Source organism: Telmatherina bonti, assembly GCF_933228915.1.
Source record: "Telmatherina bonti genome assembly, chromosome: 15".
Classification (NCBI taxonomy): domain Eukaryota; kingdom Metazoa; phylum Chordata; class Actinopteri; order Atheriniformes; family Telmatherinidae; genus Telmatherina; species Telmatherina bonti.
Genome location: NC_136613.1, coordinates 22,428,169 through 22,440,305, shown reverse-complemented (window position 1 = coordinate 22,440,305; position 12,137 = coordinate 22,428,169). Strand labels below are relative to the sequence as shown.

Here is a 12,137-nt window from a genome sequence, read left to right as displayed (position 1 = left end):
ATGTGTAAAATCTCCAACCTCCTGAACTTACTCGTTACATCATCCTTACAGTTTTGCATTAGAGGTTTTCCGAAGCTCTTCTTTTGGGTAACAAGAGTTTCAAACTGTAAATTTTTACTTCAATTATATCACATTTCTTCATGGAGGTCTCTGCCAGCAGAAGAAAGAGAAAGTGCACCACTTGTTGGACACTTTCATAACTGCAGCTGATTTCCATCGCAGCATACTGGATGTTGAAGCCCTGACAGTCTCATCATAACACACCCGATTCAAACAGTCTGCTAAATACAGCAGAGCAGAGATCAAGTACAACCTTATATCCATATATCTGAAACTGTCTCTTTACTGCTGTGCAAAGTCAACCTTAATATTCATCTCATGAGCAAAGGATATTTTGCATTTGTCAGGAAAAGTTGACAAAAACAAAAATATAATTAAGTTCCTTTTTCCTTTTATTAAAAGTTGTTTTCTTCCTTATTGGACCTCTAAGCAGGTTTGGAAAGTAAAATATCTTAAAAGATAATCAGCACATACAACATTAAAGACTTTTTAGCTGTGTAGTTAAAAATTAAAATGTCATTCATTTTAATTTCTTCAGTCGACAATCGGAATGATAAAACTGAGCAGCATTAATGTCAAAGAGACTTTAAAAAATCTACTAAAACTGGCTGCAGTCACAAAACAGAAAGACAACAGCTTAGAGACTGTTGAGGTTTTTAATAATCACAAACACATTTCTGTACAAAGCAAGCAACAATGTCATCTTCAAATAAATGAAAGGGGGGAGGGGGGTATTCCTAAAATACATTTTCTTGTTTTTCTGTCAATAAAACATCTAAAGCTTACCCCAGTGAACCAGTTTAACAGTTCTAACAGTTGTACAGAGCAAGTATAATTACGATTTGATGCGGCCTTCAAAGACGATCATCTTCTATGGTTTAACAACCCTGGGCATGGGAGAGTGGGATGGATTCACTTTTGTCCATTCTGTGATGAAAATAATTGTGGATCATGGCAAGAAATTAAAAAAAAAAAAAAAAAAAAAAAAAAAATCAGAAAGAATTTGTCCCTTACAGTTTCCTCAAAAAGCACCAAGTTTGTGTTTGTTCTCCACCTGTCTGACGGGACAAATGCGTTGACACAGTACACAAAATGCAGGCCGGGCACCAGCATTTCCAGGAAGAGCAGATATTATGTTTGTGGATTAAATGAAACAGGCTTCTGGGTGTTTCATGTTTGCACGTTCTCTCCTATATGCTGCAAAATGTGTCCAGTTTCTGTTCACTCTTCCTTCTTTCAGGCAAGCATCTTCTGACAAAGACCCTGATTGTCTAATACACACAGAAATGTTTCAATGGCATACTGCAAGATGTCTTATACAGTATAAAATATGTCTCCACAAGTGGGGTCTAAAATAAAAAAAAAAGCAGAAATTTGGATTTTAAGAATGTGAAGAAAACCAAAGCTAGATTATGTATTCCAAAACTATATTTATCTCACATAGTGAACGAGAAATGTTTTGCTAGAGATGTAATAATTACCTCATGTACAATATTCTTAAGCAAATGTTCACATGCATTTAATTTTCTTTAGCTCCAAAAAACTAAAACAGAATTCTATTAAAGGTGAGCTTGGTGGTAAATGTATCTTACATGGATCTGTGCAGTTGTAGGATCTTAGCATCCAAAACATCACACATCAATCACCACTTGGCATCAATGCAGAATTACTCAGAAATGTCATCCTTTTAAAATATAATCTTTGCTGTTCCCTGAAATATTAAAAAGTACTCTTCCTCACATCTCAAATGAAAAATACACAAGACTTGTTTTTATTCTCCTGGTGTTAAAACTTCAAAGTTAATTCTTGATTTAAATGGAGAGGAAAAATGTTCAAAAGGTAAAACAAATTTCAACAGAGCCCAAACAGACGACCAGATCAGTGCCAAAGTTCAGCTTGGTGTTATCACAGCAAAGACAATCAGCTCACGCCCAGGGTAGTGCTAAATGAATTACTCGTTATCCTCTTCCTTCAGAATAATCTGCTGTTCTTCATCCGTTTCTATCCTGCAGTAGATCCTAATTTGTGCAATCTGACGACTGACCACCGCTAACTTCATCTGCATTATTTGTTCATGACACCAGGGACTACAAGTAACCAAGGGGAGTACAGAAGAACAAAAAAAGTAGTCTTTACCTAACACAATCCTTATGAATGAATAAAGATAAAATAAATTCAGAGAAACTTAGAACTGATACAAAAACACTTGCGTCACTAGTTGGTAAGTTTGGTTTGTTTCCTCTTCTGTCTTTCTGGTGCCTGCTGATGCAAACAGCAGCACTGAGGGGATGGTGGTAAAAGTCATTATATACACACACGCGCACACACATACTCACTGTACAGTCATCACCTGAGCACACTTCAGTGTGTCCAGTTTTCTCAGTGGTATTACAGGTCAAAGTCTGCAAGTCTCTCGCTCTCACACAGAAATGGAAACAAACTGGGAAAGCAGAGTGGGGCAATGGCCGCTGCCGGTGCTCCTATGATGCAGCTGCGAAGACAAGGGTGCACCTCCACTCTGTGAAGTCATCTAACAGAGAGAACTGGGGAAAAGTAAGTCCTTCTGAAAAGAGTCCTACTTTTTCCATTGGGGAAGTGGCTGTGTGCAAAAAAGACAGATGTCAAAGTTTGTAATCAAAATGATTCAATTACACACAATTTCTACATCAAACACAAAATCACACTGGAATTTCATTTGTTAGCCAACATTGTCATAATTAGAGCCTTAAAAAAAGAGATGGTCTGCCTAATGTTTAGCTTTCAAATGATTTCATTCATAAGAATGTGACTAAATGATTTCATTCATTAATACATTTAACAAGCTTGAAAAGTGTATCCTTACATAAAATGTTGCTGCTGAAACAGAAGCGCCACTGTCTTCATTTTAAAGTACAAACTAGACAAACAGAAAACAATAAAAAGAGATTTTACCTGAAGGACTTCGAGGTTTTAGCTTTCATCATCTGAGACATGTGGTTTAGCAATAGCCATCTCCTCCTTGCTGTTTGCAATCATTTTACATTTCTATTTACACAAGGGTAAAAAAAAACACAAAAAAACAATCAGTTACTTTATGAGGTACTTTTCACACAAACACTGTCCAACACGAAATATTCAGACAATTAAGATTTTACACTAATGTTTAGGATGTACTTTATAGCAACCAAAAATCACAGATAAGTGATCAAAAATCATTTTTACACCACTATACTGCACATTCAAACTAAAAAACAAACAAACAACAAAAACCTTTACCTCAGTAAGCTCCTTGATGGTATGTATATTAGCCTGCTGAGTGACCTTCCTCTTCGCTTCCTCGATGTGGTCCAGGTTAAGAGATGGCGTTGGAGGGGCAAGGCACGGGGGAGGCTTGTTAGTAATTGTAGGAAGAGGAGCGAGGGGGGGCATGGCCGCAAGGGCACCCATGTTGGTCAAGGCAGCAGTCATAGTGGCTGCAGTCATACTCGCCACAGCTGCACTCATGGTCATATTTGACATAGTAGGCATTCCTGGAATACTGGGCAATCCCATTGGACCCATGTTGGGCATATTTGGCATCCCCATGCCCATTGGAAGAGGTAATGGTAAAGGTAAGGAGAGAGGTGCAGGAGATGGAGTTGGCAGAGGAAGCTGGAGGATGGCTTTTGGCCGAAGGTTCTCGGGAATGGGAACCCCCGCCTTGGCGCACATGGCGGCAGCATTAGCTTTTGCGATCTCAAGTAACTGGTCTTTATCTGTGGAAAGGAAAAGTGAAAGGGAGGCAGAGGAGAAGGGTAACACAAAGTTTGGGGTAGATTAAGGAATAAATAAGAAAAAAAATTTAATAAACACAGTGCAATAATTGTAGAATATAAATGTAAGTTAAATGATAATAAGTGTCCTACAAGCATTTGTCTTTTATTATAATGTAAAAGTTTTACCCAGGTCAGTTAGCCGTGGGGGCGTCTTGCTCGTGCTGCGTCGTGTTCGGGACCCTGAGCGCCGCTGTTTGCGAAGAATTAGAACTGGAGAGTGGCTGGGTTCCCTCTTCCATCTGTCCCGCCTGTCAAATGAACGGCTGCGAAACACTGGCCGCCTCCCCCGACCTCGTGACCTTGACCTGCGCCTTCGATCTGAGGAACGAGATCGCCTGCTCCTGTCTCCTGATCGAGACCTTTTTCTTCGGCCTGTGGAGCGGCTCTTGGAACGCTTATTCCTGTCAGTGGACTTTGACCTCCTCCTTCCTCGAGCATTTGGTGAACGGGAACGAGATCTTCTCTTGCGGGTAGGAGAGCGGGATTTTGATCGCCGGTTTCTGGTTCGTGACTTGGATCTTGAACGCTTACGACGATTGGCAGAGCGAGAGTGTGACCTCCGGCGTCGGGCAGGAGATTTGGACCGACGCTTCTTCCTTTCTGCTGGAGAAACAGATTCTCTTTTCCTCACTGGAGACTTGGACCTGAGAAAAGGCAAATGACAGGACTGATCAGCAGTCGTTCGTCTCAAGCTGTTTAATGGACAAACAAGCATTTGTTTCATAATTAGATGCCTTTTTAGTCATCATTTTGAGTTACTGCCGCAAAATACTTTTCAATTTTCCATGTTCTGATACTCTTTAAAGACACATTACAGCACTTTGGCGGTTTTCTTACTAATGTGCTTCCTGTCAATGGCTAAATTCTAATTTATGCATCCTACCTGTATTGTAAACTGTCTCCAGTCAAAATAAAGTCTTGTCATGAATCTTGTCTTATGTTTCTATGCAGAGTCAATCATGGCGCATTAAAAACACTGGTGCATTTATGTCAGTTCCTAGCACGTGATGTAGTGTGTAACGTGAAACTCTGCTGTAGTGTTACGCAATTCGGGGGAAAAGTTTGATGCCTCTGATGGGTCCAGAAATGCTCACAACACACATCACTGCACCATCAAACGTGTCCAGAACACTGAGTAATATGGTCAGAAAATTACATAATGCATCTTTAAGGGCCTACAAAGAAACTGACTCACAGATTCATGTAGACCAGGGATCCTTAATCCTGGTCCTTGAGGACCGGTGTCCTGCTGGATTTCCAAGTATCCCTGCTTCAACACACCTGATTCTAATCAATGTGTATTTTGCAGATAGGTGCAGAGCTTGTCTGGTTCTGAGTCAGGTGTGTTCCAGAAGGGTCACCTGGCAAACCTGCAGGACACCATCCCTTGAGGACCTAGATTGAGGATCCCTGATAGAGACCAACACCACCACATACCTGGACAACTTTCTTCTGGATTTAGACTTGGAGGTTGAACGAGAGCGTTTCCTGCGATCTGTAGGCGAGCGTGACTTGGACAGCTGCTTCTTCGGTAGTTCCGGAGATGCAGAACCTGAGGAGCTTCTCTGGCTTTCAGACGCCGTTTTGACTGGTGACGGCTCATCTTCATCTGACCCGTCTGATGAGCCCACCTGGCCAGTGCCTTGTTCTTGGGAAGCAGATCTGGACCTTGGAGCATTCAAGTTTTTCCACTCAATGGGCTGTTCCTGCAACTTGTCGGGGGAACTTCCACCTTGCAAGTTGGGGTCAGGTGCAAGAGGCATTGTTTTCAAATCATCTGCAGGGTTTATGTCTATTGGAAAGAGAGAGAGTGATTATTCAATCAGTGGTGTCCAAGAACAGTAAATGTACTGAGAAGTTATCTTTGAGAAGAGGGACAAGTAAATTTTACCTGGAGCAACTGAAATTCCTCCATTTTCTTCTGCTGCTTTTACGTAAACTGTCTTCTCTGCAGTAGGTGGGGGAGACTTCTTTTTAACTGGAGTGGAAGACACAGACCTGGCCGAGGATGAGCTTTCAGATCTTCCATTACTTGATTCAGACCGAGACCTGGACTTAGATCTGATCACCTCCACAGAGCCAGATTTAGACTTTGATCTTCTACTCTTCCTGGGGGATTTGGACCGCTTCTTGCCTGCCTGCGGTGACCGGTGCTTTCGTGACAATGAGCGGGACTTGGACCTTTTTACAGATCTTGGTGGAGATCGATTTCTTCTTCCTGGAGAATGAGAACGCTTTCTCACTGGTGACCGGGATTTAGAGCGCCTTCGGGACGGTGGGGTTTTGGATTTGGTACGTTTGCGGGGACTTCTGGATCTGGAGCGACGGTTGCGCTTCAGTATGACAATGGAACGTGACCGAGTACGCCTGCTCCTGCGGGGTGACCGAGATCGCGAGCGCCGGGATCTAGGTGACCTTCGGCGTCTGGATAAGGATCGACTTCTGGAGCGCCGTCCTCCAGCACGCCTTCCTGGTGACCGTGATCTGGAACGGCCAACAAGACGTCGAGATCTAGAGTGAGAGCGTCTGGGTCTGGTCACAGAACGGGACAGGGATCGTCTACTACCTCCGCCGCCTCGCTTAGGTGAGCGGGTCCTAGATCGCCTTGTGCCTCCACGGGACCGTGACTCTGACTTTCGTCGTCTCCTTGGCGATCGAGACAGAGAAGGAGACCTGCGCCCACTGCGCTTAGGTGATCGGGACACTTTTCTTTTTGGAGAAGGAGAACTCCTGCGTCGTTTAGGAGACCTGGACTTTCTAGGAGACTTTGAAACCTTCTTCTTGGGCGTGACAGAGAGCGAGGTAGATCTGGACCGACGGCCAGCTCTCTTAGGAGACTTGTGTAATGGCGAGTGTGATTTTATTTTCGGTTTAGGAGAGAGAGAGCGGGATTTAGATCGGGATATCTGACGACTTTTCACAGGAGTTGGAGATAATCCTCCCTTTGTGGGGGACCTGGAATGGGATCTAGATCGCTCTTTCACCAATTCTGTTGACTGACCACTGGACTGCTGCTTATTGGGTGATGGAGACCGACTTGGGCCTGATTCTGATTTCTTTATCTCTAAGCCCTTAGAGGGGGACGGAGACCTGGATGGGTCATGCTCCTTTACCTTTGCCTCTTGAACTGAAACGGTCTGATCTTTCAGGTCCAGATCATCCCTTGGGGTAGTACCTTCCTGTTTTGGGATTATGTCAGGTAATTCCTGGGCATGGCTGATCATGCCGTTTCCATGAGTGCCTTCTATCTTAACATCAACTATTTCTGCCTGCACTATCTCATCTTGGCCTGCAGAGGGTGATCTCATAAGCTTGTCCAATTCATTGGCGCCACTATCTATACCTCCAGTTGAAGTCACATCCACGTCTGTTATCGCCTCTTCCTTTACTGCAGGTACTTCAGGTGTTTGCATGATGACAGGAGCATCTTTGTCCTCCCCGCATTTGCTTTTAGAAACCAGTTTGGATACCGGTTCTTGGAGATCAGATGCAGCAGCTGAAGAAACTTTACTATCACCAGGTGCTTTACCTCCTTCACATTCAGACTCAGAACCTGAAGCGGAGCTGCTTTCGGATGATGGGGACTTTTTCCCTTGTTTTTCATCTTTCTTTCGCTTCTTTTTCTTCTTTTTAGCAGCTTGTTTTTTATGTTTTTTGGATTTTGTTTCTGCTTCCATATCTGCACGAACGGAAAGTAGTAATCATGGTTATTAAATACATAAATGAGGACCATTTTTATTTACTGTTGTGGTTGTGTCAGATATGTCTGTACCTGTAACTGAATCCTTTCTGCCTTCCTCTTTCAGCCCAGCGTGTTCTGCAGCTGCTGCCAGTCTGGCACTAAAAAGAAGGTAAAGTAATCAGAAATGTGTTTCCTTTATTTGTGAAATGACAATCATTTGGGGGGGAGCAAAAGAAAGTATCAAGTTTCTTTGTTCAAATAACCTTCCAAACCAATGGTGGAAATGTCAACTTCACAGGATATTGTGCATTTTACAATAGTAATTAACATGAGGTTTGTGTTACTGAATTAATTTGTGAATTGTTTTTTAATCCTCCTTTGTATGATGAATCCATATTCACACAATTTCAGAATTTATAAACAGTTTTGTTTTGATCTGGTTGTCAAATGTGTATCAAAGTAAGTTACTTTGTGTTACTTGGTGTTCCTTTTAGTTTTATGGCTCTGATGCAAACATGCACATTGTTGCACATTGTTGTACATGGCAAATTCTTGAAATATAAGAGTTACCTTAATAGGAATCAATTAAATATGCATGATTCCCGCAATATTGCAGTGAATTTCAGGGCCCGATTAAAATATAAAGAAATGTTAGAATAAGTTCGAAGTCCATTCAGCAAATCTTAAAATATGATATATTTGGTTCCGATTTCGAAGTTTACATAATTTTTTGTGACAGAATTAATGTATGTAATAGATATATAATAGATTTAATGTTTATCTCTCCTGACCTGGCTCTTGTGGTCCTGACAGGTCTCGGCGGAGGTGGAGGCTCCACATCTGACTCAGCACCTGATTCTGAGCTGCTCTCCTTCTCGCCTTTCTTCTTCCTCTTCTTCTTTTTGCTCTTGTGTTTTCTGTGCTTCTTGTTTTTCTTATGGGGTGGCTCAATCCCTTCCTTGGAATTCATGTCATCTTTCTCTGGTGCTTCCTCCTCACCTGCAGGAGTAAAAGAGCATTTCAAGCTAAATTAAGTCTTTTGCAAATAAATAAAATAGCATAATGAAGTGCAAATGGTTAGCATTGAGCCCTGAAGATACAAAAACTACTAGGTCAGGGTGGTTAAGTCATTCATTTGGCAACAGAAAATAACATCGGTGCCATTTATAGTCTAAATAGTCATTGTTGAGGGAGATAAATTGGGATCCACACAAATTCAGTTCAATACAGCTTTATTTATGAAACATTGTTTCATGAATAATTTATCCTAAGAAACTTTTAAAGACATAGTCAAATTCAACAAATTCTTTGTTGTCTAATGCTAATTAAAACTAATATATATATATATATATATATATATATATATATATATGTATATGTATATGTGTGTGTGTGTGTGTGTGTGTGTGTGTGTATGTGTATACACACACACACACACACACACACACACACACACAATCAGCTACTAGTGATTGTGTTTTGGTAAGTCACTTTGTAATAGCAAAGTAAGGTAGATTAATAGATTGCAATAAATCTTTAATTCGAATCACATTCATTCCTTTAATTTCAAAAGTTCGTTACATCCAAGAAGAGTTAACTGACGTATGTACAGCTTGAGGATTTAAAAGAAATCCAAGCTTAAGTTATTTATCAAGAGAACAGATCTGGTCAAATCATCCAAATCATCACTTACCAGAGGGAATGCCCACTGCACTTTCCATTATGATATTTCCACAGTTTCGTAAAAGGTCCTCCTAAAGTCACTGATGTGCTCCTTCCTAAAGTAATGCTGGAGAAAAAAACAAAGATAATTTAATTTAAAGGTGTGATATGGTTCTGAAAATCACCTCACTTAATCAACCATTGAGAAACTATCATTCACACAACAATGGTGGCAGAAAAATGATGCAAAGTGTCTGTCTACCATTGGAATCAGAGATGTGACTAAGGACATGTTTGCACACAAAGGAGTTTGGGATTAACCACTTCATCACCTAAACCAATGTCTTTATTATATAAGCTTTGACAATGATGGGTACTACGTGAACAGAATTTCAGTTTAATTAACACAAAAGGCGCCAAAACGAGAAAAATGGTAACCTGAACATTTTAAACAAGCTTGCCAATCTTTATTTTGGAAAAAACATTTTGAATTAGGAAGTTCCAAAATTACTGCAAGTAATGTCTGTTATTCTGCTGAATATTTACTTGATGTGATAAACTGAGCAAAAACACAAGAAAATTACAATCTCCCACCAAACACTACACGCAGCGTGAGTCGCAAGGTCCTCTTAACGTAATAAGAAAATCTCTTGCAATTTCATGATTTTTTGGTTTTTTTGTAAACCTACCAAAACTACAACAAAGTGACTATGGCAGAGGATTGTGATACTTTTGTTTTCAGAATCTAGGCTGAATAGTGTAGTGAATAGTTTGGCACCTCTTTGAAATAAATAACATACCTTCAAAAGTTTAATGGACAGCAAATATCGTTTTGTTTTGCTAAACTGGCATTACAATTTTCTAAAAGAACTGAATATAAGCGAGGGCAGGCGGGCTGCAATATAAATCAAAGATGTAATTCGCCTGTAATGTCTACAGAACATTTTTTAAAAAAAACAAAAACAAAAACAAAAGAAAACTAATGTATAAAGAACAATTTCATGCATTAGTTTAAAAAAAAAAAAAGTGGTTCTTAAGTAAACAGTGTGCTAAAGCTTCAAACATATAAACACTGGGATTTAAAAAAAAAAATATAATAATTTAGCTCTATTATTTATTTATATCTTCTTTATAAGCAGAATTTAAATTTTCCCGCACTGCACTTGACTCAAACAGTCATCCAAGACAAGTCTGTCATAACCCACATGAATACAGAAAATGCGAGAAACCCTGCCGTTCAAACACACATAAAACGAAACAACAATAAGCGCGTTTCCCTCTCCGCGTGCAGGGTGCACACAATCTAAAATCCTGACGTTTTTTTCTTTTTAAACTAACTAAAATGTGGAATTATGTACATCGGTGAATATAGCCAACCTTCCAACACTCGTTACTTCGTCCATTCATGCTAATGCTAACTTCCTCGAGACACGATTCCCAACATAATACTTTGAACTTCAAATGCTACAAGCTGGCTAGGTTACCTCTTCACGATGGAATATACACTAATGTATATTTAGAGAAAATGATAAAACTTTTCTGCGTTAAATAAATCCGGTAAAAGAGGCAAATGAAAAGTTGTACACATTCAGATCGTAAACACGTTAGATAATGCTGGTCAGTGTCAGGCCTGCACTGTCTTGGCTAACCTTTATTCACAGGCGGCAGCAGCTGAGTTTAGCGACCAGTTTAACATTTTGATAATAAAATGCGCTAATTTTAACTGCTCCAGACACTGTTTACCATAGCTGAAACATTTAAGTCGCATTGCAGAATGTAGTGGCCGCACGATGCGGCCTTCCAGCCTCATTGCTAGCTTCGGCATCACCGCTAGTCAGGCTCGGAGCTACTGTTATGGCTGGTTACTTTGCTAAATCATTTAGCTGCTACTTGCGTCAACAAAACGAACTTGCTGGCAAATAATACCTGTAGACTGCATAAAAAATACTCACCCAATTTTTTTTTAGGTGGATGCAGTCCCTGTGGAGAAAACGCCAGATGCCTACAGCGCCAAATTACGCAAAATCAAGCAGTCGTTGAATATGCTAAGCGTTGTCGTTAGCCTACTCGCTGCTCCGCCATGATGGAGAAAGGTATCCCAGCATGCCATGCTTCGCGGTTTGAATGGCGGCGTCACTGTTTCCTTGGCAACACTGGGTCGCTTGGTGAAAAATTTGCCCAAAAAGCAACCAAAGCTGCCGAAATCCCCCCCAAGAAAACCTTTATTATTATGGATTTCTGATATTCACTTTATGTTCTTTAATTATTTTTTGTCTTATTATGAAAACTGGTATATCTACAATCCTAGTATTTACTTAGACAGGAATAGTCATATATATATATATATATATATATATATATATATATATATATATATATATATATATATATATATATATATATATATATATATGTATATATATATATATATATATATATATATATATATATATATATATATATAAGCACATTATATATATCACACGATAAAACAACTTCACAAGCTATTTACATAGTGATGGTGGGATATTAAATATAAGTATGATGATGTAGGTAGGGATAACAGAGGTATTGCACTGTGAAATATTAATAATTAATACATAGTATCATGACTATACAGATGACTTGTACCGTCTGACAGCAGTGGGAATGAAGGACCAACGGTAGCGCTCCTTCCTACACTGAGGGTGTCTCAGTCTGCTGCTGAAGGAGCTGCTCAGCCCCTCCACAGTTTGGTGCAGCAGGTGTTGTCCATGATGGATGTAAATTTGGTGAACATCCACCTTACACCCTCCTTCTCCACAGAGTCCACTGGGCAGCACAGGACAGAGCTGTCATTTCTGACCAACTTGTTAAGTCTCTTCCTTTTCCGGTGAGTGCTGCTCACTCCCCAGCAGACAACAGCATAAAGGACCATGTATGTGAATGAACATTTACAA

At 40.2% G+C, this 12,137-nt stretch overlaps 1 protein-coding gene across 1 annotated transcript; it reads right to left on the bottom strand.

The window, feature by feature from the left end:
• Nucleotides 1-718: 718 nt before the first annotated feature.
• sona (SON DNA and RNA binding protein a) lies at nt 719-11,279 on the bottom strand. The gene is made up of 10 exons (XM_079253873.1): nt 11,151-11,279; nt 9,230-9,325; nt 8,328-8,535; nt 7,627-7,694; nt 5,746-7,533; nt 5,292-5,646; nt 3,981-4,498; nt 3,316-3,794; nt 2,992-3,084; nt 719-2,659 (listed from the first exon to the last, which is right to left on the bottom strand). Exons 2-9 carry the CDS (start codon nt 9,255-9,257, stop codon nt 3,010-3,012), a joined length of 3,519 nt encoding a protein of 1,172 aa, XP_079109999.1. The 5' UTR covers nt 9,258-9,325; nt 11,151-11,279; the 3' UTR covers nt 719-2,659; nt 2,992-3,009.
• Nucleotides 11,280-12,137: the final 858 nt, after the last annotated feature.